This window comes from Histomonas meleagridis (assembly GCF_020186115.1).
Source record: "Histomonas meleagridis strain 2922-C6/04-10x chromosome Unknown scaffold_85, whole genome shotgun sequence".
Taxonomy (NCBI): domain Eukaryota; phylum Parabasalia; order Tritrichomonadida; family Dientamoebidae; genus Histomonas; species Histomonas meleagridis.
Window position 1 is genome coordinate 105,879 of NW_027150932.1, and position 26,038 is coordinate 131,916.

The 26,038-nt window shown below is 28.6% G+C and overlaps 8 protein-coding genes across 8 annotated transcripts; 3 read left to right on the plus strand and 5 right to left on the minus strand.

Annotated features, from left to right (window-relative positions):
* Nucleotides 1–3,360: 3,360 nt before the first annotated feature.
* GO595_011082 (uncharacterized protein) lies at nucleotides 3,361–4,068 on the minus strand (the record flags this gene model as incomplete). The annotated part of the gene is made up of 1 exon (XM_067913832.1): nucleotides 3,361–4,068. One exon carries the CDS (start codon nucleotides 4,066–4,068, stop codon nucleotides 3,361–3,363), a length of 708 nt encoding a protein of 235 aa, XP_067768746.1.
* Nucleotides 4,069–5,490: 1,422 nt separating this feature from the next.
* On the plus strand, nucleotides 5,491–6,042 carry GO595_011083 (COMM domain-containing protein 7; the record flags this gene model as incomplete). Its single annotated transcript, XM_067913833.1, has 1 exon — nucleotides 5,491–6,042. The coding sequence occupies one exon, from the start codon at nucleotides 5,491–5,493 to the stop codon at nucleotides 6,040–6,042; it is 552 nt and encodes a 183-aa protein (XP_067768747.1).
* Nucleotides 6,043–6,341: 299 nt separating this feature from the next.
* On the minus strand, nucleotides 6,342–7,280 carry GO595_011084 (CK1 family protein kinase; the record flags this gene model as incomplete). Its single annotated transcript, XM_067913834.1, has 1 exon — nucleotides 6,342–7,280. One exon carries the CDS (start codon nucleotides 7,278–7,280, stop codon nucleotides 6,342–6,344), a length of 939 nt encoding a protein of 312 aa, XP_067768748.1.
* Nucleotides 7,281–10,142: 2,862 nt separating this feature from the next.
* GO595_011085 (60S ribosomal protein L15-2) lies at nucleotides 10,143–10,757 on the minus strand (the record flags this gene model as incomplete). The annotated part of the gene is made up of 1 exon (XM_067913837.1): nucleotides 10,143–10,757. One exon carries the CDS (start codon nucleotides 10,755–10,757, stop codon nucleotides 10,143–10,145), a length of 615 nt encoding a protein of 204 aa, XP_067768749.1.
* A 367-nt stretch (nucleotides 10,758–11,124) lies between these two features.
* On the minus strand, nucleotides 11,125–11,697 carry GO595_011086 (40S ribosomal protein S9-1; the record flags this gene model as incomplete). The annotated part of the gene is made up of 1 exon (XM_067913838.1): nucleotides 11,125–11,697. One exon carries the CDS (start codon nucleotides 11,695–11,697, stop codon nucleotides 11,125–11,127), a length of 573 nt encoding a protein of 190 aa, XP_067768750.1.
* A 115-nt stretch (nucleotides 11,698–11,812) lies between these two features.
* Nucleotides 11,813–12,409, minus strand: GO595_011087 (small GTP-binding protein; the record flags this gene model as incomplete). Its single annotated transcript, XM_067913839.1, has 1 exon — nucleotides 11,813–12,409. One exon carries the CDS (start codon nucleotides 12,407–12,409, stop codon nucleotides 11,813–11,815), a length of 597 nt encoding a protein of 198 aa, XP_067768751.1.
* Nucleotides 12,410–18,407: 5,998 nt separating this feature from the next.
* GO595_011088 (guanine nucleotide-binding protein-like 3) lies at nucleotides 18,408–19,319 on the plus strand (the record flags this gene model as incomplete). Its single annotated transcript, XM_067913840.1, has 1 exon — nucleotides 18,408–19,319. The coding sequence occupies one exon, from the start codon at nucleotides 18,408–18,410 to the stop codon at nucleotides 19,317–19,319; it is 912 nt and encodes a 303-aa protein (XP_067768752.1).
* Nucleotides 19,320–19,829: 510 nt separating this feature from the next.
* GO595_011089 (GTPase-activator protein) lies at nucleotides 19,830–24,264 on the plus strand (the record flags this gene model as incomplete). The annotated part of the gene is made up of 2 exons (XM_067913841.1): nucleotides 19,830–23,939; nucleotides 24,256–24,264. The coding sequence occupies 2 exons, from the start codon at nucleotides 19,830–19,832 to the stop codon at nucleotides 24,262–24,264; spliced, it is 4,119 nt and encodes a 1,372-aa protein (XP_067768753.1).
* Between the last annotated feature and the right edge of the window lie 1,774 nt (nucleotides 24,265–26,038).

Here is a 26,038-nt window from a genome sequence, read left to right on the forward strand (position 1 = left end):
ACTAATTTAACAACAATCACATTTGGAGAAGGTTTAATGAAAATAGATGAATATGCATTTTCTTCATGTTCCCAATTAAATAGTATTACTATACCAAATTCTGTTAATTTTATTGGAGATGAAGTATTTAGTTCATGTTCTAATTTAGAAACATTTCATTTTGGCGAAAATGTCGAAACAATTGGAATCAATATATTTTTCCTTTGTTTATCATTAACAACAATCAAAATACCAAAAAAATTAACCTCAATCGAATATGGTACATTTTGGTGTTGTTCAAGCTTATTATCAGTAAACTTTGAAGGAAATATTACATCAATTAAAGACAATGCATTTTCGTCATGCATTTCTTTAACAAATATTACAATTCCAAACTCAGTTATTACAATTGGAAATGATGCGTTTTCTTCATGTATAGAATTAAAAAAGTTTATAATTTCAAACTCCGTAACTAAAATCGGAAACAGTGTCTTTGATGGATGTTTTGAATTGGAAGAAATTATAATTGGTGAAAATGTAGAAGTTATTGGAAATTCTGTATTTCGTTCATGTTTATCACTAACAAATATTAAAATTCCTGATTCAGTTACTTCGCTTGGAAACTCTGTATTTGATTCATGTAAAAAATTAGAAAAAGTTATAATTGGTAATAACGTAAAAATAATCAATGATAATACATTTTCCAAATGTATTAATTTAAAAACTATTATTATTGGTGAAAATGTTAATACTTTTGGCTCATGTGTATTTATTTCATGTAATTCTTTAAAGAATTTTACTAGTTTAAGTATTAATATAATTGGTCAAAGAAGCTTTTTTCAATGTAAAAAATTAGAATTTATTTCATTTCCAAATCTAAAAATTTGTCCTACTGAATGCTTTGCAGAATGTATTAGTTTAAAAACTATTGATTTACCTTTACTTGAAATTGTTGGTGTTTCTTCATTTTCATCTTGTTCTAATTTAGAAGAAATTAATTTACCAAATATTACATATATTTCTGATTATGGATTTTCAAATTGTTTTTCACTTATCACTATAAATCTAATTAATGTCAAAAAGATAGGAGATCGAACTTTTTCTAATTGTTTTTATTTAAAAAATTGCACATTTCCAAATCTTAGAGAAGCAGGAAGTTATGTCTTTGAAAATTGTAATTCTTTTGATAGATTCGATGCACCAAATTTAATCAATTGTAGTGGTAATTTATTTCAAGGTCAAAATGTAATCACGAATTTTTCTTTTCCAAATCTTGAAATTGCACCAGAATATTTATTTTCAAATCAAAAAATTAAAAATCTTTATATACCAAAATGTAATGAATTAAAAAATTCATGTTTTGAAAATTCAACTTTTGTTTCATCAGATTATATCAAAGAATTTCATTTGAATGTGACTAAAATTGGTGATAAATGTTTTTATAAATGTGAGTGTTCAAATGCTGTTTTACATTTGCCTTATTTAGAATATGCTGGAGATTATTCCTTTTCTAATAGTAAATCTGTTATAAACTTCGATTTTCCTTCATTAAAAATATGTGGTGATTCAGTATTTAAAAATTGTTCTCAATTAATATATATGAATTTACCAAAATTAGAAATTCTTGGAAAAGAAGTTTTCGTTGGAACAAATCTTAAAAGAATAAATGCATCTAATTTATATGAAATTGGTAATGGATGTTTTAAAGATCTTGCTTTACTCACAGATATAAATATTCCAAATGTATTAATTCTTGGTGATGAATGTTTTATGAATACAGGTATTAAAGTAATTAATTTCACAAAATTAAAAAAAGTTGGTGCTAGATGTTTTTCAAATTGTAACAAAGTCGTATCTTTTGATCATGAAATCTCTAAAATTAATAATTGTATCTTTGAATCATGTGAAAATCTTGAATCAATTTCTTTACCAAACATTATTGAAATAAATTCATATTCATTTTGTAATTGTATAAAACTAAAATATTTAAATGTACCAAAAATACAAATAATTGGAGATTATGCATTTTATAATTGTAAATCATTAGAATATATTAATTTAACAAATATTTTTCAAATTGGATCATCTTCATTTGAAAGTTGCCCAAACATTTCAAATGTTGATTTACCTAAACTTAAAAACATTGGAAATAATACATTTAAGAATTGTTTTTCTCTTATTAATATTACATTAATGATTAAAGAAACAATTTATTCATCATTTTTTGAGAATTGTATAAATCTTGAAGTTGTTAATTTACCAAATATTATAAACGTTGAATCAAAATGTTTTATGAATTGTTATAAATTAAGAAATATTTCACTTGAAAATGTGGTAAAGATTGAATCATTTGCGTTTTCAAATTGTGTTTCATTAGAAATACTTATCCTTGATAATTTAAATATTATTTATAATAATGCATTTGAAAATTGTTCATCGCTTGAAATGGTTCTTTTTGAACAATTAATAGAATTTGTTGGTGATGAATGTTTTAAAGGATGTTCATCACTTTCATTTATTCATTTCCCTTCTTTATATATTGCATCATATGAATCAAAAAATATTTTTAAGGGATGTTCTTCATTATCAATAATTTCATTTCCGGAAAATCCTCCAAGTTTTGATATGAATGTTTTTGAAAGTACAAATCGAAGTATTGTGCAAAAAAATGGAATTTTTGTTTATAATATTACATTGTGTTTACCATATATGAAGAATTATGATAATTATAATATTAATAATACAAAACAATGGAATAAAATTCTTGCTGTTAAACCAGATGATTATTTTGATATATGTTATTTTACAAAAGATACAAAATCTAAATCAAATAATTTGCTTATTGTATTGGCAATATTTGGTGTTATTGTATTAATTTTGATAATTGTTGTTGTTTCGATATTATATTGTAAGAAATCAAAAGCAATTAGAATCCGACAGGCAGAATATCACAATAGACTGTTAGGGGAACAAATTTTAAAAGACTTTGGATAGTGAAAACATATTCTTGCTCTCATATACATTAAAGGTGATGATAAAATCTCTTTAATTTCATTAATGCATTATAAAACAATGATTTATATTATTTTAAAAATTTTGTAAATTACTTTAAGTTTTATATGTTTTCAACGAAAATTTGAATAACTTTGATAACATATAACTAATTTTGGAAATGATTTTCCTTCTTGTTTGATCCAAAATAATTTTTCTTAAAAGTATTTTGAGTTCACCAAAAAAATCAGAAATCGAATAACTTCTTTATATTTCAATATTTTTTTTTGGTAAGGAAAAGAAATTTTTCATGTACAAAAAAAGATGTTTTAAATGATAAAAAATTTATTAAACTCCAAAGAAAATGCAAATTCATCGCTAAGTTGTTTACTAATTAGCAGCCTTTAATTGCTTAATATAAGAAGTAAGTGTTGCCAAAAACGAATTGTAATTAATCGCTTCTCTCCAAAGCAAAACTTCTCTGTCGTCGTCAACAGTGAACGAGTAGTCGAATTCCTTTTTCTTCGATTTCACATACAATGGCTCTTCAGTGTAAGTCGTGAGGATAATTTTGTTGAAATCTTTTCCTTCGTTCGGCAGCTCATCGTGGACATTTTTTAGTGAGAATTCGACGTTTAATACCTTTTTGGTCTGATCATTATAACATCGAAACTTCTTGTTGGAGACCTCGATAAAACGCTTCTTTTTAAGAGCAAAATCAGCTTTCTTCTTGACAAGTGACGTTTTGGTGAGAATTGGCTTCTCTGATGTATTTATTACAAATGGTAAAAAAATGGCAATAGGGGCTTCTTTCATGGATTGGTATATTTCTTTGATACTGGTGGCATGAACAAGCCTGACTTTTTCCATATATTTCGAAAATTTCTCTAATGTCATTTCTATTGGTTGGCCAATTGTAGCAGATAATAAAATGTAAACTGCAACGGTTCGTAACAGATGTAGCTTATTCATTTGGGTGGATGGATTAGCAGATACATAAGCACTAACAAAACTTTCAATAATTATTCTGATTTCTTTAATGTTATTAGAAAAAGCTATTCGAGAAAGAAGAAGGTGAGCTGCATTTTCAATTGACATAAACTCGATATTTATTGCCGAAAAAATATGATAGAGAATCGTTTTGGAATGATTAATATCTGAAAAAACAAATTTCCTAAGTTGAAGAGGAGAAATACCTTGAACCGTGCATAGAAAGTTTCCTAAGAAATAAGGATTTTTTAATTCTGGTTTACTTTCTTGAATAGTAGTTATAGCAGAATTTGGATTGAAATTAAAGGATTTTATAAAACTTTTTGGTATTTCGTTTTTTGTTGCATCGTTTGGGAGACAATCTTCAGGGAATGAAGGAATAGAAGCAGCCCACGAAGTCAGGTGTTTTGCCATGAAAGTTGTATACGTTGTAAACAATTCAAAACAGATAACTATTTGAAAAAACCGTCAAAACAACCCTCAACCCGATAGATATTTGAGTAGTTTACGTTGATTGAAATCAAGGAATTCTTAATTCGTCACTGAAAATTATTATGACATAAGAAAAAAAATTGGTTTTTTGAATTGTCCATGAAGCCTACTGTTCAGTACTTTTGAAGTTTCATTAAGTTGGCCTGTTAATACATCGAATGGTAAATAAAATTATGGTTCACCAAATCAAAAATGACAAGAAAAAATCAGCGTATGCTAACGTACTTTTCGGCTTTTCAAATTTTGTGTTAAACCTACTAAATTGTACAGACCTGTACATTATCAATTTTTTTTCTGACAGCGGTTATTGACGTAATCTCAAGGAACAAACACTTTATGTAACAAAACCAAATCATCTTATACTGTAAAATAGAACAAATAAAAATATCAAATTATCAGAATATTTCGATCATGTGGAAAGTTAGAATCGTAAAAACAGAACAAAATCTAAAGATGTTGTTAATTTTCAAAAGATTCAATAGGAGTCTGAGTAATGATACCAAGAATAAACAGCAACACAACAAGAAATATATTTTGGGCGTTATTTATCAAAAAATAAAAATGTGTAAAAAATCCTGATTCATCAGCGGTGATTTGTTGTAAATATTTTTCTGAGAGAAAAAAGTGACGGTGTTATTTTACAATAGATCACTAGCTTAGGCACCAAATTTTAGCGCTAAAATTATCTTCCATTTAAACACAATAGCTTAAACTTATTACAACCGTCTGCTTGGCCAATAAAAAGTATATTTTCTTTTTTGTATGATGGAATGATGCTTAGTATACAAGTAGATATTATTTTTAAAAATTTTCCTAGGAGTTGATACTCTCTCATCTTTCATGTTTTTATTGTTTGTATATGGACTTTGTTCAAATACATTATATATTTAGCATGAAAGCTTTTCCTCCAAATGAGTATGAAATTTTTTTTTGTTTTATCATGTTCACATTATCTTTGTTGTTGTTATGGAGCAACAGTTGTAGGTAAAGTGTCGTTGGAAGGATTAAACGTTCTCCATAATGATATGACACTTTTAAATGCTTTCACAGCAGCAAATCAGAGATAATATTCCATTATTAAATTCAATTTCAGAGGATGGGATTCGTCAAATATGCTCTTCTGTTATTGATAGTATCCAATATCAAACAAATCTTCAAACACAACTTAATTCATTAAATGATATTGCAGATATTTCAACACTCCAAAATATTTCTGATACTATATCATCACTAGTTTACAGGTTACTTCAGTCTCGTTCAGCTACAACTGATTCAGCTGATACTTTTAAATCGCTTGGAATTTCAGATGAGCTATCATCAGCTCTTTCTTCAGTTGTAAACTCTCGAATAGATAGCCTGTGTAAAGATATGGCATCACGTTCATCAGGCGATAAACTTTCTGATCTTGAATGGCGATTTGGTCTCACAGCTGCTTCAAGTTCAGAAAATGGATCTGCTTTTGTGCAGATGAAGCTCTCTTTTGAGAACAATGATCCTGTATCAGTTGAAATGGGAATGAAAGAGTTTTATGAGTTTGCTGCAGATATCAAGCACATCCAACAACAGATGGAAAACAGCCTTAATATCTAAATAAATGGTTTCATATTAATAATATATTTTATTACTATTAAATGGCATCGAGCACACTGTTAATTCTTTGATGATCATAAAAGTAAAAAATCTTATCTATATTTTAAAGTTCTACATGAATGTACTTCGCGATGTTCCATCTTTTAAAGTTATACACTAGTTTAACATTTATAAATTACTTTTTTCTGCACATACAATGAATGAATATGAAACATATTTTAAGTTCATTTGATGTTATTTTATATGTTTGTTTAGAAGATGTATTAAAAAAGTTTATTTTTATTATATTTTAAAAACATTTACAAAGAAATTTGAGCAGACATTTGTGAAGTTCCACTTGATCTTAAGTTCATAGCCATATTAAATTCTCTATTCTCTTCCATAATTACATTTTCATCTGTTTTCTTAATTGCGCTTTTAAGAAAATGTTCTATGATGCCATAATTTGGTTTTGAGCTATACTTAAGTTTTTTTAAGTACAAATATATCTTGTCGAACTCTATTGGAAGATGTCTGCAAATTTTGATGAATGATATTCTTTCTTTGGCACTTTTCATATCGGCGGGGTCCATTGGGGTGTCCCAAGGAAGGGACCCTTTTGCCATCTCAATGAGTGAGTAGAACCAGGAAATCAAATCATCACGTGGCGAATACCTCTTTCCTTTATGCACATGAACAGACGAATATGTGTATGTTCCAACAAATCCACAATCATTTTTGTATGAACGAATAGAATGTGTATTTCTGTCTATGAATTTTTCTGATAAACCAAAGTCAATTAAAACAAGACTGTGTTCAGGCCGAGGAGAAACAAGGAAATTTGATGGTTTGATATCACAATGAACATAACCTTTTTCATGAAGTGCTTCAATAGCATGTAACATTTCTATTCCAAGAGTAAGAGTTTTTGTAAGGGAAAACTTGTTTCCACTCATCCTCTTTCTCATTTTGCTAAGTGATGGTCCAAAAATATCCATTACAACGAAGAAAAAGTCATCCTCAACACCATCATCAATGAATTGTGGAAAGTGTGGATTTCCTCGAAGTTCGTACAATACTCGAATTTCATTTGTTAACACTTTATTTGGTGAGTTCATATATTCAATTTTCATTGCATACATTTGATGAGTCTCTTGGTCAATAACAGAATAAGTTTGACCAAATCCTCCTTCACCTAGTTTTTTATCAACAACAAAATGTGAGACTACTTTACCTCTAACTAAATCTTGATGAGCCATGAATTTGTGAAGCAAGCTCTCGGTGCCATACGATCAAGTTTACGTTGACTCAAAAACTTTTGAATAATTCTTTCAAATACTTGAGTAAACATATGAAAAAATCTTGTCAGATAACTTTTTGAAAGATGATAGTTCGGTGAGCAGCACTTTTAGTATCATGTGGAATTACATGCAACCAAATAATTCTTGGAAGGTGAAAAAAGATTAGATTTCAAGATACTTAATAACTGATAGCATTAAATCACATCTACATTTAAATATTTAAGATACAAGAGTAAATAAAATCTTTTAATTTTTTATCCTAATTTTGATTAATTTCAAAAATTTAAATTATGCAAACCTTCACATACACTAATCATGGAAGCAGGCTTTAATATGTTAATATTATTTTAATTTTGAGAAATATGCAAAGAGAATTTTGAGCGTTTAATTGGCCGGCCAGATACCGCAAGAGACCGTCATGTGATATGAAAAAATCAATGCTTGAAGGGTTTGCAGTAATATTTATTGTTTTGATGGTAACATGCAAAATTGGCTTTACCCCAGCATTCTTTATGCTCAAAAGCATTGCTTATTTAATATTACCTATGGATGCCATCAAAAAATATGTATTTCCAGAAAAATCTGCAAAACAAAAAATCAACAAAAAGCATTCTGCACAATCATCATCTAAAGCAAAGCAAGATCCATTACAATTCTACACACGCGTTGTTAATCCTGAAGAAAAGCATGATATGAATTTTATTTCTTTATATCAATTATTTTATGGCTTTTTCATATCATTTTTTGTACTTTCGCTTTCTATTATTGCCGTCCATTTCCTAAAAGTTAACATTGATATTAATCATCTAATTATTCCATCTCTTCTTTGTATTTTTGCAATTATTTTTATTGGTGTTTTATCATCATTTTCACTTGTCCAAAAGCCATTATTCCTTCTTATCTACATTTCTATCTATACTCTTGCACATTTTGGATTCAATAAATTATCACTTGGACCAATTGATCCAAAACTCGTAATTAATGATCCATTACTTCTCAACACGTTTATCCTTATCTTTTCTCTTTTCATTACTTCATCATTTGCATCGACAATAGTATCAATGGCGACATTAAATAACATCTATAAGCATCCCGGACATGAATTGTTTTCAGCTCCAGTTTTCCGTGAGACAATATTAAGTCTATTTCGAGTTCCCAAAAAGATATTTAATATTTTGTATTCACTTTCACCTGTTGATTTAATTGTTTTTATAGTTTTACGTATATATTTCTATGATAAAATGAATGATAAAATAATGAACATATTATTTGTTGTTGTTGAATTAGTTATATCTGTTTTGAGAATTATTTCGGCGCATGACTTTGTGCAATTGATTGTTCTCGCGCGATCATTAAGGGGAATGGTGTTGTTTGACAATGAGAGATCGAGAAAACAAGCGAAAAACGCTGAGAGAATTAATACTTTGTCATATAAAACAATTCCCCAATTAATAATTTCGTTTTTATTGCCAGCTTTCTTAGTGATTGCGGCGGCGCTTTTGTTTTTGTTAAGTTTGTTGGTAGATACCGAATTAATGAGAAAATTAAATATATTGGCATTGTATGTAATCGCTTCATGCCAATTCTGTACTGCTGGCGCACAAATTGTGCCAACATATGTACAAGAAATATAAATAAAATATATCTTTATATATTTTTATCTTTTTAATGAAAAATTTTCGATTGTTGTTAAGAATTGTGTTATCATTGAGATAAAATAAACAAAAGAATTTGTAAAACACTATGAATTTGCTCTTATGATGTTACTTGCCAGATTTTTAATTTGTTACTACAATTCATATACTTTTAAGTATATTTCAATTTTGATCTCTTTAAACTAATTTTATTAAAGTTAATGATATATATACATATATATAATCATTCGTTGCACTAATGTAATATAAAAAAATGTGTGTTCTATTTTTGATTACAACTTTCACCAATGGTAATGAATCGATTTAATTATCGAATTCTTAAATTACATTGAAGATAAAGTTAATGATTTACATCCAATCGAATTAAAGTCTAATTTAACTAAGTCATGTTTATCTTGTATTATAAATTCAAATGATAAATTTATTGATGAAAAAATCGAAATTAATTCCAAAGGTAAATTGTTATGTTTAACTTCCAAATAATTCATAAGCCCGCAATATATCCATCCGGACTATTATTAAATTCTGATGATAAAACTATAATTTTCTGTCACACTCACATTATTAATAATAATGAAACAAGCATATTAAAAATAGGATATATCCTTTCCAAAATCCACTTGATGCTAATATATGGTAATAATTAATATTATAATCAGCAGTGATAAATTTACAGATATCAAGTTCAGACATCCTTAAACTACAAATTAGTTTAATTGAAGAATGTGAATCAATAACTATAACATGTGAACAATTTCTGCTAATATTCAATAATAATTTATATAAGTGTTATATAAAATTTTCGATGGATTTGGTCACATTGCCCAAAGAACAAAGGAAATCTTTATGGTATTATAGCATAAGTGACTTTTGGATTAAAGAAGCTATGCATTTGTTCTAAATATTTAATGAATAAAGTATTAGATATGAAGCTCTATAGGAATTGTTTCTAAGAAATCATATTAACTTCTACCCAAAGATTACTCATAATAATTTCATAACAAAAAGTAAAAAATATGTTTTCGCTAATATCACAATATGTGATTCTCAAAGGAGAAAATGGAATTGGGAAAGAAGCAACTAAAAAAATGAATTCCAATTACTAAATTTGTTGTTATCAGCAAATGTAAAAAACGATAAATATGAGTTGAAAAATTTTTTATTTTTAACGGAAGCGGTGGAGTTTCATTGTGTTACGAATCTTCCAATCAGCATCACGTGATGGTCTCATCTTGCGATAGCCCTTTCCTTTGCCCATTAAAGCACGATGTCTACGACCTGCTGATGTGAGTGCGCGGCATTCACGATGTGTGTGCTTAGAACTAACAATCCAGTTGATCTTTGGATCATGTTGGATAGCTGGGTGCATTGGATCGACGAAGATGCATTCGTAATACTTGAAAACACCATCTTCATTAACCCAATATGAGTTAAGGAGACGGAGGGATGGAAGAGCCTTACCTGCCTTCATTTCAGCCATGTTTTGAAGGTTAACCTTTGGTGTTAACTTGTAGATATGGTGGGTACGGTTCTTACCATAAATTCTGTTTTTCTTAGCAACTCTCCTGCGGCCACCCTTCCTGATGCGTTGACGATAGATAACATAACCTTGCTTGGCTTTGTATCCCATACGATGTGCTTTATCTGGGCGTGTAGGTTGGGTTAAGCGAACAAGTCCTGGAAGTTGGCGGTATTCCCAGCAGCGAAGACGAAGGATGAAACGCATGACATCGCTTTGTTTCTTTGTCCATAATGCGCGGAGATATGAGTATGCTCCCATGTGACAAAAGGACGGCCAAATGGCGGTTACCAGCACAATATTTGAATGGAACAATTGAATACTTTACACTTTTTGACATATTCTGTGAATTATTTGACTGTGGACAACAAGACCAATTTTTTTTCTTTATAAAACAACACGACTGTTATTTTAGCATGAACTAATGATTAAATTACCTGTGTAATAACTACAGTCTACTTTCCATCAATTTATTTTGCAAAAAAATGAAATTTCATAATAATTAATAACATTTATCAAAACCATGGAAAAGTTTGAACATCAGCAATTAAAGCAACACAAATTCAAATTTTAGATGAACAATAAATTTATTGTCTTAAGAGTTTCGAAATCGAATAATTTAATCTTTTTATTCAGAGAAATCATCACCTTTTCCTTGCTTCTTTGCAGCATCCTTAGCCCTCATTCTCCTCTTACGTCCGGCCTTTTCAGTTGTCATAACAGAGTTATCAGCATAACGAATGTTACGTTCGGATTCCTTCCAAACGAGGAATTGTGGTTGATTGACAAGTTGGTTTTCAACTGCAATATGACGGTGGTTGATGAGTGTACGAGCATGATGGATTGACTTAGCAAGAGCTGCTTTATGAACTTGAGTTTGGAGACGGCGATCAAGAAGATCATTTGGTGTAAGTGAAAGTACATAATCGAGCTTTTGCTTTGTTTCATCAAGAACACCGAGACGTGTAAGACGACGAAGGAGAGCAGCACCTTCGAAGATACGTTTTGTATCATTTTCTGGAAGCATGAGAAGGTTACGAGCTGCCTTGCGGATTTTTGCAAGAGTGTAATTTACCCTCCAAAGTTCACGTTTGTTCTTAAGACCATATTCACCGACAACCTTAAGTTCACGGTGAATGCGTTCCTTTTCGTAGGGACGCATTGGCTTCTTGAAAGTACGGCCGAAATTGTGGCTTGTCATTGGCTGGAAAGGCTGGCCAAACCGTCCCAATTGACTATGTTTGCTTAAATTCGATTTAAATCATTTACATAACCGCCGAATGCAACATGAAGAAAAAAAAATATTCATTTTAGGTTTAGCAGCATGTGTTATCGCCTTTTTCAGGTTTCTTCTTTTCATCAATCTTAACACCTGTATCTTGGGCGTTAAGTTTGGCTCTAGATTCCAACAATTTTGAAACAGCGATCTGGAACATTCTTTCAACTCCAGTACCTGATGTAGCACTAGTTTCTGCATAGAGGGCGCCACTTTCTTCGGCGCTTTTCTGGGCTATAGTAGATTCAACAGTTCTTTGCTCATCTAAATCAGTTTTATTCCCGCATACTAAAATCACTATGTTTCCATCAACATTTGTCTTTAATTCTTTGATCCAGTATGCAACAGAATCAAAGCTTTGTGAACGTGTAACATCATAAACTATAATTGCAATAAGAGCACTACGGTAGTACATTGGTGCAAGACCACGGTACACCTCTTGGCCAGCAGTATCCCAAATCAATAATTCGATTTGCTGTCCACTGATTGTTAATTCTTTTGTAACGAAAGCAGCACCAATGGTAGGCTTAACTGAATCTGAGCACTTACCGGAAACGTATTGTGAAACAATGGACGTTTTGCCTACGCCACTATCGCCTAAAAGAACAAGCTTAATGGAGGTCAAATTATCAGACATTTGCCCGTCAAATTGTCACGTTTATGAAATGTGATATAAAATAATAAAAAATAAACAAGCTAAAGACGATCACAACCGTATCGTTCTTTGGAGGTTTTTGTGTGATAAAATAACTGTTAAACCATACTACATTCAAATTCATAGGAAAAATACTCTCAAATTTTGAATATTTATCTGGTAATTATTCAATTTTTGAAAATTTCCCTCGCCCGATGAAGTGCTTGGTGAGTTCGAACATTATGAAAAAAAAAATTAAAATGATTTTCTTGCATTAGGTTGTTAATAGATCGAACTATTTAAGAGTAATTATATAACCTTTGTTTTATGGTTGCATATAAATTGCGAATTTTTAACCATTGAGACCTTGCCGAAACATTCACTTTTTCTGAATTGCAAAATTTTGAATAAACGTTTATTTGAATTTATCATCAAATATGAGTAAGAATTCATATCTTGCAAGAAAATAAGAAGAATGACACAACAATCAGAATAGAAATTTCAAAATACAACTTTTATAAATGGGTAACTGTGTCGTAATATTCAAAAAAACTGAAGGATAATAGTTAATGAATTGATTATGTATAACCTTCCAAAAAAGAAACTAAAAATCAAAGTATTTTATGAGATATAAACATTTTATAATTAATAGATAGCAAGATATTGAAAGTCAATTATGATCGTTTTTATCACAAAAGCGTGAAAATATCGGTTATGATATTGAATTAATGAGAGCTCAACACTCAGATGATCTTTTTGTTGCTGTATATCATCAGAAACAGAAATTTTGCTGATACGGACAACAAAACACTAACCATCATTAACGATACAGAAATTAAAGAAAAAGAATATCTATCAGACGGAATTGAAAATCTAAATATTTCTGATGGAGTCCTAAAAATTGGAAAAAAAGCATTTGCTGGATGGAAAAATCTGGTTACAGCAGTGATTGGGGATTCTGTTATTGAAATAGGGGATAGTTCTTTTTTTTCTTGTTCTTCATTAAAAACAGTAACAATTGGTAAAGAACTCAAAAGCATTAATTCTTCTGCCTTTTCGTGTTGTACAAGTTTGGATTTTATATCAATCGTGTCAAACTTAAAAGTGATTGATTCCATGGCATTTCAATTATGCAGTAATCTTACCAACATCACTATTCCGAACACCGTTACTGCCATAGGTAGATTTGCATTTGCTTTTTGTCAAAATTTGAAGAACATCACATTAAGTAATAATTTAACATATCTTGCCGCTTATGCTTTTTGTCAATGTACAAGTCTCTCTACCATTTACTTACCATGTTCTCTTACAACTATTTGTAGAGGCTGCTTTTTTAAATGCAATTCATTATGTAACATTCATTTTAACAGTAATTTAAAGGTCATTGGTTCATCAGCATTTAGCAGTTGTGTAAATATAATTAAAATGTACCTCCCAAAATCACTTACAGTCATTAATCAATCGGCATTTTCAGAATGCACAAAACTTTCGAATATTTCATTTAGTTCCAAATCCGAATTAACAACAATTGGACAAAATTCTTTTAGTTCATGTGTGTCATTGACCACATTAATACTTCCTTATTCAATTACATTTGTCGGAAGTTATTCTTTTATTAATTGCATTAGTTTAAAGACATTTAAATTTGGGAAAAGCATTAAAACTATTGAAGATTTCACATTTGTTAATTGCCAAAATTTAGTTTATATTAAAATACCAAATAATATAATTAATATTGGCAATTATTCATTTCAAAATTGTTATAGTTTACGATATGTTAATTTATTTAAATCGATACAAACAATTGGAAGTTATTCATTTTATGCATGTCGGAGTTTATTAAATATTTCACTTCCAAATGTTACATTTATTGGTGATAATTGTTTTGGTTTTTGTTCTTCATTAAATAATGTTATATTAGGTAACAAGATACAAAAACTTGAAAATTATTCATTTTATGAATGTTCATCATTAAAATTTATACAAACCCCGAATTCAGTAATACAAATTGGTGCTGCAGCATTTTTAAATTGTTATAATTTAACAGAAGTAAAATTTGGTAATAATTTAAGTGTTATTGGCAATAACTCATTTCAAAGTTGTTATAATTTACAAGAAATTGTAATTCCTAATTCAGTTACAATTATTGGAAATTGTACATTTTTACAATGTTTAAATTTAACATATGTAAAATTCGGTGATAACATTGAAGTCATTGGGAAATATTTATTTTATGATTGTAATAATTTAAATAACATTATATTACCTAAAAATGTTACAATTATTGATGAAGGTACATTTGGTTTATGTTATAATTTGGAAACTATTTATTTAAATGAAAATATTTACGAAATTTCAGATTATGCATTTAGTGAATGTTATAAATTAAATAATATTTCATTACCAAACTCATTACGAATTATTGGTATAAAATCATTTTGTAATTGTTATCAAATGGAAAATATAAAATTAAAAGAAAATATCCAAATAATTAAAGATGAAGCATTTGCAAATTGTACAAATTTGAAATGTATTTACTTTTTCGGAAATATCGAACCAAAAATTGGTGAAAATGTATTTGCAAATGTTAAAACTAATTACGTTATAACATATGACAAATATTTAAATGAAACATTTGGTAATTTAACAGTAAAAACATCATCAAATGAATGTTTACCATTACAAACAATGGAATTTACACAATCGAACACATTTACATCATCAAATAAATTTATATTTACAAATAATTTAATAATTTATTATTCATTTAATGTTTCGCCTTCATATGTAATGAGTTATACAAATTCATTTACTTTAAGTTATTCATGCGTATGTACAATTTCTATGTTTTCACCAACATTTTCATATGTAAATAATAACATACCAACAGTTATATACCAAAACGAAGTAATATTCATTGATTACATCGAAACTTATTTCAAAACGAATTCAATTATTTATTATATTACTTATTTAAATATATACACCGAAAATAATAACAAATTTTACTTGTCGAATAGTTTAATTACAATAATAATATGTGCAGTGGCTGTGGTTTTGTTTGCTATAGCTGGTTGCATTTATTTCTTCTCCAAAAGAAATGTTATCAAAAATGGTGAAAGTTCGTCGGCGTGCAACTACATAGTGACAACAATCGATGATGACGACATGAGCTGAAATTTTTGTTTTTTCCACAGTTATGTTGTGATAATAATAACACAATATGACGTAACAGATAATAAATTTGTGTATAATAAAACTAATATACAAATAAATGTTTCGTTTACTATAAATGTATATTTATGTGATTACTTCAAAATTTTAAAATAATTAATTTTTTTTGCCACGAAAACGGGAAACACTAAAATGAAACATGTAATTTAGAACAGTTTTCATGAATTACTTAATTTCTCCAAAAATTGGATATCTACATGTAGATGTGTTGTAAAGACGATACATTCAATTTTTGCGAAGAAGACGTTATTCGGGCTCTTGGCAGCTTGATGGATGTTGAGATTCCTTTTCCATCATCTATCGTTCAATTTGTTTTTAAGGTAATGCAAATGTATGATGAGATAAAGGAGTTTCCAAAAATTTCAACAGAAACATTTTTTAACATTATTGATTGCGTTTTTTTCTTGGGATTCGATGATTTTATTATTGATCTAATTCCTTTAATATCTCTTAATCTAAAGGGTCTTTCAGAAAACACAATTTTATCCATACCAAAAAAATTTCAAAATGAAATTGTTGAAATGATACCAATGTCACTTCTTGATATAGATTTTATTATAAAATATTTTGGTCCTGATCCACTCATGAATCGTTTTGAATATTTTAGTTTCAAAGATTATTTATTAATTCCTTTTCAAAAAATAACTTATTTGGAGGAAACAAATTCTCTTTCTCAACTAGCAAATTCAATTGCATCTAAAGACAATAGGTTTCTTCATTCCCAATTTGTTATAAAAAATTGCACAAGTATCCGAACGAAAGAAATATTAATTATTTCTCATTTCCAACAACTTCGCGAATTAATTCTCATTTCAGTTTTTCCTACAGTTCCGATCCAACAATATCTCCCAGAATCGCTTATTAAGCTTGAAATTACTGAAACCAAATTATCAAATGAACAATTTCAAGAAATTGCTCAGTATCTTCCTAACTCAAAGCTACAGATCTTATCCCTGCCCAAAACCAAAATGGGCCCACTTGGTTGTGAACATTTTATAAATGCATTTCAAAAAAAATTAATTGGTCCACTTGAATATTTTGATATCTCATCCAACGGCATTGGCAGCGCTGCCATTGAACGCTTACTCCAATCCTCTTTAAACACTAATCTTAAAGGAATTGCAATTGATGCCAATTTCTTTGTTCCATCTTTTTCACCACTTTGTCATCTCCAGCACACGAAAATGACATCGATTTCATTACGTGGCATTCATTGGGACAAACCCTCTTGTGAAATAATGTCTGAAGTATTACAAAATACGAATTTACGATTTTGTGATTTTAGTGCACAAGTTATTCACCAACATTCAGATCCTGATTTATCTTCACAAATGATGGAATTCATATTAAAGAAATCGTCGCGGGACATCGAAACATTAATATTTTCTAATCATAGACTTCAAGGAATTACATTTAAGCCGATTTTACATATTAATTTACGATCATTAACAATCTCAAATTCGAATTTAACTGATGAATCAATTAATGAATTAATTCCATTAATATCGAAACTTGAAACATTAGATTTATCATATAATTCATTGACATTTAGGAATAATGAGTTTTTACGTAGTTGCGCTTCATCGAAAACATTAAAAATGCTTTCGTTATCTGATAATGAAATCGGAGATACAAATGGGAAAATATTTTTCGATGAATTATTGGAATTTAATAGTAATATAAAACATTTACGATTAAAAAATTGCTTTTTACGTAAGCAATCAACAATGTCTTTAATACATTTATTAGGAAGTGGTTTAATGTCATTCGAAGAATTGGATATTTCAGGAAATGAAATGTTTCATGTAGTAGATGCCTTTAATGGTCCTTTTTATAAATCATTCGTTAAAGTTCTTTTTATTGGTGGAAATTGTGCAAAAGCTTTTCCGTTAATACAATTATTTAATGTTATTCATGGTGTGAAATATATCGACATGAATCAAATTAACGATAAGGTTTTATTAAAAAGTATCGGCTATTTAAACGGTCTGATCGGTTTGTCGGTTTGCTTCTCAAAGATTTCACAAGCAAATGATTTGATTAATGTGATAAATTTGTCTAAAATTAGGATTCTTTGGATAATTAATTCAATATCTCAAAAAGTTTTGGATGAATTGTTAAATAGATCGAATGAAATTCCAAGAATTATTGAAATTCACATTGGAAGCGATGTAAAGGCACCAAAGGATTCACCAATTCCTTTAATTGTGGAAAACGATTTTCGATCGAATTTTTCTTTATGATGTAATTGCGGTTTTGAATAAATGTTTATCTAATTTTTATATAAAAAATTTTATTATTTGATGGAGAAAAAACATAGAATTCAAAAATTAAAAAAAATTAGTAATCGTTGGGCAAGTAGATGTAGTTGTAGATAACGAAGGTAAGAAAACAACAAAAGAAACATGGCATAATGTTGGTGAAGTAAAATCGATGTATTTTAAAATAAATGATCTTTAAGACGTGGCATTAAAGCTATTGGAAGCAAGAATGAAGAAAAACCTGCAATTAAATCAGAAAATACATGGAGAAAAGGAAGAGCCTAAAGAAACAAAAGAACAACAATAAAATCATTAAAATAAACAAGAAAATTAAATAAATTTTATATTCATTTTATTAAATTAACATAATAGTTATTCTTTGTCACTTTCAAAATAAACCATTCATAAAATGTAATAGACATGTTATATGAAATATTATCAAGTAGGAACTTTTTAGACAAGTTTACATTTCATACTCAGCCAACTAACTTTTGGCGGCATAAAATATGATTGAGAGTTTCAGGAAAGAAAAAAAGAAAAATCATAAAAAACACAACCATTTACCTTCCCAAGAAAATGTTTTTGCACCGGATTGCCAAGCATACCTTTCTACTCGATCATCTTTTTCTTCAACAGACTTTTTTATTGTAATTCTTGATGCACGTAATCCATTTTCTTGTCGTTACACACAATTTGAAGAGTCAGACATTTCCAAACATATTTTTGTACTAAATAAAATTGATCTTGTTCCAAGGGAAATTGCAATTTCATGGCTTAAAGCTATGAAAACAATTGCACCAACAATTGCAATTTCAGCTGTTCACGATGTGACACCACTTACAGATTTTATCATATCAAAAACTCAATCATCAGATCGACCACTTTCCTTTGTTCTCACAGGTGTTGCTAAAACAGGGAAACATACCATTATAAATCAATTACCATCAATTCCAAATGCTACTATCACGTGCACACAACCATGGACATGGCTTCAACAAACAGCAGATTTAGTATCAATTGGTGCTGTTGATGTTCAGTCAATTGGACACAAATTCATAGACACAGCTCGTGATTTTTTATACCGTTGTAGTATTCATTCTTTAATGGCTGTTTTTAATGTTCCATTTTTTAGTGACGCTGATATTGTTTTGACGTCACTCGATACAAACAAACGAAATTCAGCATTAAAATTGTTAACAGGACTTTCACAAGCAACTTATCATTTTTATACAATGCCACAGTCGAAGTACACTTCCGATTTGACAGATGATATCGATGAAACTCAAAGAAACGCATTTCGGTTTTCGATACCTTATGATATGAGTCCACAACCATATATATTTTTAGGATATGGCACACAGAATAGAATTAAGGTATCGGTGTTCAAGAAGCTAATTAAAGGCAAAAATAATATTTAATTGGATTTTTGATGAAAAGTGAAGTGATAAACATCCACCCATTGACATAACCGTAATTACGATTATTTTAAACACAAAAGTTCCGTTGCCTCCGTTTAAATTTTCGGGTTTTTTTTTTTTTTTTGGAACGCATTTTCCCGTTAAATAAATTCTCTTATATTAATATTGCTATTAAATTTAAGATTTTTTTTTATTCGGAATATTAATTAAATAATAAAAATTATATTTTTTTTTCATCAAATACATTTTCAATTTCAAAAAATATTTTCAATTTTTACAATAGCCATACAACATTCATTCATATGTTAATATATCATATCATATTTTTGGTAATAATTTCATTCCTAAGCTCTCTTACCTAATTTCCCATAATTATCTACGCGATAAATAATCATTCTCAATTCCAGGAAGTTTTTCACAGGAAATTGAAGTCAACTGTATTGAAATTTGTGATGTGGCTAAAAACAATACATGTAATATGTAAAGTATTGAAAACGTATTAAAAGAAACATGATTGCAGCCGAAAAGTTCCTTGAAAACATCCTTAAAAGAGTTGATCAAGTCATAACGCAAAACCACGTGAGTGTTGTTGTCGCTGTTCAAACAAAACAACTCCCACCAACAAAATTTGTTCAAAAGTATTATCGGAAAGAAATCGTACTTCTTCATCGCTTTAGTGAAACACATATCAAGGTAATTATCGAAATGTTCTTTAAAGTCACCAATGATATCTTAAAAGATTTGAACTTCAAACAATTAGATTTCGCTCCTTTAAACCGTTTATGCATCTATTATGCACTGGCCGCTAGCTGTGTGAACTCAAGAGAGATCAACGAAAAAGAAGAAGTTGCCGATGATGACATTTGTCAAACATTAATGCAACAAGCGTCAAACATTTTCTCAACCAACTTTGGAAAATTCACTAACTTTGTTGAACATCATTTCTCTTTATTCCTTTCAGCCATTGGTTCTCATTCTAAGCATATCTATAGTTTCTTCTTATCACGATTACAATCTGACTTTATGGCAGCTAAGCGTCTTCCACAAATGCTTCGTCCATGGGCATACATGTCATCCAGCGTCAAATATGTTCATAATTCCCTTGGTCCAATTTCATTAATATTAGCAGATACTCCCAAGCAATGTATGGAACCATTCTGTGAAATGATGTTATCCACAGTTTTAATGTCACTTAAGCAAGATGTTGATTCGTTTATTAGCTTTTTAGATGAAAAATCATATATTGAAAGTGCCCGAAATATTGTCAATATTATTACCCCATGGGGCGACAAACACTTTTCTTTTGTCTGGCCTATCCAAATTATCCTTGAAATGTTAGATCCAAGTAAATTATCATCATTTAATTATGATGATCAAAAGTCATTCCATGGCCGTCTTACACGTGTTGCCAAGCTTAAGAGTGCCAAGAAAGATGCGGCAGTCGCAAGTTTATATTCAGCCTTTCGTGCATTAGCACTTTCTAATTGTCATCCAATCTTAGCCGATTTCATGTCACATTTCTATCCGTCATTTCTACAATATTATTTAGGAAGTAAGCGTGACTTTAAGAATCCTGACCAATTAAAGATGGCATATGTTGATTTTCCGATCTGTGTTTTAATGTTACATACAGATGACTTTAATTCTAAAATACTTCCAATCATATCTAATGAAAAGAAACCTGATTATTGGCAATACTTTGCTAAACTTGTTCGACGTGTTTGTAAACAATCGCAATCTAAGATCTCTAATTTAGATTTCTTAGATGCATTAATTGACCCAGTGATGAGTATCTTTAAACGAGCAGAAAAGAATCAAACAGCAGCACAATGTATTGTTCATATAATGAGTGGATTTCAATATTCGCCTTATTTCTTTAGAATGGTATTAGCGAAACAACCGGAGAACATTGATTTAATAATTAATCGTATTAAAGCAGATGAATCATTAACACCACAATATGCATTATTAAATTTATTTGATCCTAAAGATATCGAAATTGCAGATTTTAGTGGTAACATTGAAATCATTACAAAGTTATTACAATTCTTAACAGAAACATATCAAAAGATTACATTATATAAGACAAATACATTTGCTGATTCAATACCAAATGTCATATTACAAATTGCCGAATTTTTACATTTATATTTCCAATCTAATAATAATAATATTGAACCAGATATAATTTCATATTTAGAATCTAGTGCTATAATGTTTTTAGCAAGTTCACAAAAAGAATTACGACTTTATGGTGTATCAATTATATCATCAATTTTAGAAATAGTTCATAATATAGAATCAATTGATTTCCCAATTGATTCATATCAAAAGTTATTATTTGAAGCACGTCGAACACCAATTTTAACTACAGCACATAACTCAATTAAAAATGGATTACGTGAAATACCTAAAGCTACAAAAGGTATTAGTAAATCATTTGAGACATTATTCCCATATTTCTTAGCATTAACTAAAGCTATTAATCCAAACATTGAATTAATTAAACAACCAGAGAATGTATTACAACCGAAAGATTATGATTTACAAGAAGAATGGGTTGGAACGACATCTATAATGTTATCAATTACATTTAATGAAATCCAAGATATTATCTCACAAATTCGTATCTTATTAAATGATGATGGCGATTTAGGTGCTTGTGTAGTTTCAGCTATACCAACAGCTATTAACATTAAACATTTTAATTTCATTATTCAAAATGCTAATGAATGGTTAAGTTTATTACATGATGAAAATAATTATTTTGAAGTTAATTCTAAGAATATGAATTTCATTGCAAATTTAATGAAAATGCTTCGAGGTTTAACAGATCAAAAACAATGGAAACCAAATAATATTAATGAAGAACATTTTAGTAATATAATGTCAACAATAGTATCATATTGTGATTTAATTCCAGGAGAAACTTTACGACTTTCATGTGTACAATGTTTAATATCAATGATAACATTATTAAATACACATAAAAAGAAGATCCAAAGTGTAATTCGACATCAAACAGGTAAAACATTATTAGGTTGGATTCCTACAACTAAAGATACTGAAAACTTATCAAAACAATATATATCTAAGATTCATCAAGCTTTATCATTATTATTAGATGACTTAAACTTACTTGATTGTATTGATCCTAATGATCCTAATACACCAGAAGAACAAGCTACTGAACAATTTATGTTATATTTTGCTTCAATTAAGAATCGATTAGATTCTACTGAAACAGATGAATCAGATATGATACCTGTATTAGCATCATTATTAAAACAAAACTTATCAATAGGTATTGAACATTGTATATCAATGGGATTTGCAGAAAATGATAATGTTCGAGCTGTATTTATTGCAGCTTTAGCAGCAGTATTTAAAGTTCCTGATGTTAAAGTAGTTGAAAATGAAAAAACTTCGGATACTTTAATCGATACAATATTTACTGGTGATTGGAGTTTTGTTGAATATGTTTGTAGTTGTATTCCTTATTCTAGAGCTGAAGCATTTGGTGCAGCTATGGTAGAATCAGCAATGTTAAGAGGTATTGAATATGAATATTTAGAAAAGATGATATCTGTTGAAGTAGAAACTTGTGATGAAGCATCAAAAAATACATTATTTAGAGGTAATGCAGTACCAGCTAGAGCAGTAGGACATTTTCCAAGACTTGTAGGTACACAATGGATGACACAAACATTACGTCCAGTATTTGAGAAAGTTATTACTAATTGTGATAAAGGTATTCGATATGAAGTTAATCCAGCGAAAATTGGTGATGGGAATTTAGAACAAAATCAAGAAAACTTTAGGAATTTATTGAATGAATTTATTCAAGTAATTTTAGCAGCACGAGAAAAGATGCCACCAAGTTTAGTAATAGAATCTAAATTAATATATAAGAAAGTTAGTGAAAAATATGGAGATTTTGCTATACAAATCTTAAGTGGTTTCTTATTCTTACGATTTTTATTACCTGCATTTAATGTACCTAAATTAGTTGGCTTACCAGAAATGTTACCAGCTATACCTAGAGCAGCTTTATTATCTATATCTACAGTATTAATGGCTGCTACATTACGTGGTAGATTAAATGAGAAAGGACAATTTTATATACCTTTTAATGATGTAGCTCAATATGCTAATGATTCATTCCGAGAAATGTTTTTACAAATTGTTGAAACAGAAGTTAATGAACAACCTAAAGAAGATGAAGTTTTAAAGACATTAAATGAAGAAACAGAAATTAATGTATTACATGCAGAATTATATTCTGTATTACCACAATTAACGAATGGTATTACTGAAATGGAAGAAGATAATCCAGTACGAGTTCAAACAGAAAGTTTAATAGCTAAAATTCATTCAATGGGTGAACCTACTAATAAGAAACAAAATAAGAAACAAACAATTTTAGAAGAAGAAAGTAGTGCATCAGGTTCTAATCAAGGGCAAAAACAATTAGAACAATTATTAACAATGGAATTCACAGAAGATCAAATACAAGAAATTCATGATTTTATAATCCATGATAAAAATAATGCACCAGATGGATCATCTATATATTATGTATATTTTGAGAAACTAAAGAATATTAAAGATATTCGAATAGTACCATATATTTATATTAAAACTATTCATGATGATCCAAATAATTCTATTATAATGGTTAATATTTTAAATGATTTTGATGAAAGTAAAATTCCTACACCAAATGAAATATCAATATTTGCGAAAATGAATCCAATGAAGAAAGTTAAACATCATATTTGTATCCAAACTTCGACATCATTTATTAATTGGTTATCAAATACACCACAAGTATTAGCTAATGATCAAAATAATCGATTTATCTTTGTTAAACAATTATCGGATTATACTGATATATTAGGTGCACCATCAAAAATATTATCATCTAAAGCTTTAGAAAGTTTAACACGACCAGATTCAGTACATAAAGCTATTATTAATGGACAGAATGGTCATGTTCGAATTCATCAACATTCTATCCAAATTGAAAATGAAGAAGTTACTATTAAACAATTTAAATTATTACCATTACGAGTAATATTAGCTAAAGAAATACAAAGTTATTCTAAACCTATTCCTACTTCACCAGAAAACATTGATTTTACATTATCTACTTCTGATATGGTATATTTGATTACTGTCAATAAGACTTCTACATTATTAGATAATATTGGACAATTATATAAACGAGATATGACATTAAATAACTTAAATAATTCATCAATGGTTAAAATTGATACTTCTACATTACAATGGTTAATGTTAAACTTAGCATTTATTAATTTAATGAATGATAATGTTAAACCTATTGTTTTAAGATCAGCAGTTGATTTATTATATGTTACATATAATTCATTTCAATTTAATCGTAAATTAAATGTATCTAAAGTATCATTAAATGCATTACCATCGAATTTAGTAAGTTATGCACAATCATTAAGTGAAGATTTAGCATTAAATAATCCGGATCAATTTAATGATTTTATGAATGAATATTTTAAAGCTTTACAATATATTGATAAACTTAAATCGAAGACATTTATATATTTAAGTTCTTGGATCCCATTATATGCTAAATCTATTGATAAATATCCTAATTTTACTGACAAAATCATTGATACATTTTTAGAATTATCGAATGATTCATTTGCTTTTACTAAATCAATATGGCCCGGAATTATAGCTAATAAACATGCGACAGAAATTTATATGTGGAAGATATATAAGATCCGAAAAGCAAGTTTAATTGGTATTATTACAGGTTTTGCATCATTAAATTCAAGTATTGTTAGTGAATTTTGGAGCAAAATTATTTTTGAAGAAGCATTTAAGAAATATGATGAAAATGATTTATTATTTATTTGTAAGATATTAACTGTATTATTATCACATCATTTATTCGACATGGAATTTATTCCTTATTTAATATATAATTTAGCTCAAGCTCGAATTCATTATTCTAATACTATATTAACAAAATGTGCATTAGCTTATACAAATACAATTCATTTAATCATATGTAAATCTGGAATTTCGAAAGTATCAGTTGATTATGTTAAATTAACTAAAAAGTTTTCATGTGTATTAGATCAAAACAAAGATAACTTATTACAAACGAAATGGATAGAAAGTACACAAATCATAGCAAATGTATTAGGGCAAGAATTAAGTACATTAGATAAGAAAGAATTACATGAGAAAACGTTTGAAATGTTTTATAATGATTTACAATGTGAAAATATTACACAACGAGCACAAAGTATTATCTTTTCAGCAGCATTTCTCAATGATAATAAAGTGAATAAGTTCATTACACAATTAACTTCAATGTCTAATGCTAATGATCCATTTTTAACTAATGCTATTTGTATTGCATTATCATTAATTAATATTCCTAAAGAATATACATCGAAATTATTTATATTCGGTGTTGTATTATCATTAACATTCTTAACTCCAACAGCTGTACAATTAATAGCTTCATCATTAATTAATTATAGTAAATATGATGACGTTAATAATATAACAAATTCATTACCAAAAGAAGCTTTGGATTATTTAAGCGAATGTACTTCATTACCTTTTAATGAAGATTTGATTTATAGCGCATTAATTATTTGTGCAACACATTGTAATAAAAATATTATTAACTTAGCAAAAGCTTTAGAAGATTCAAATAT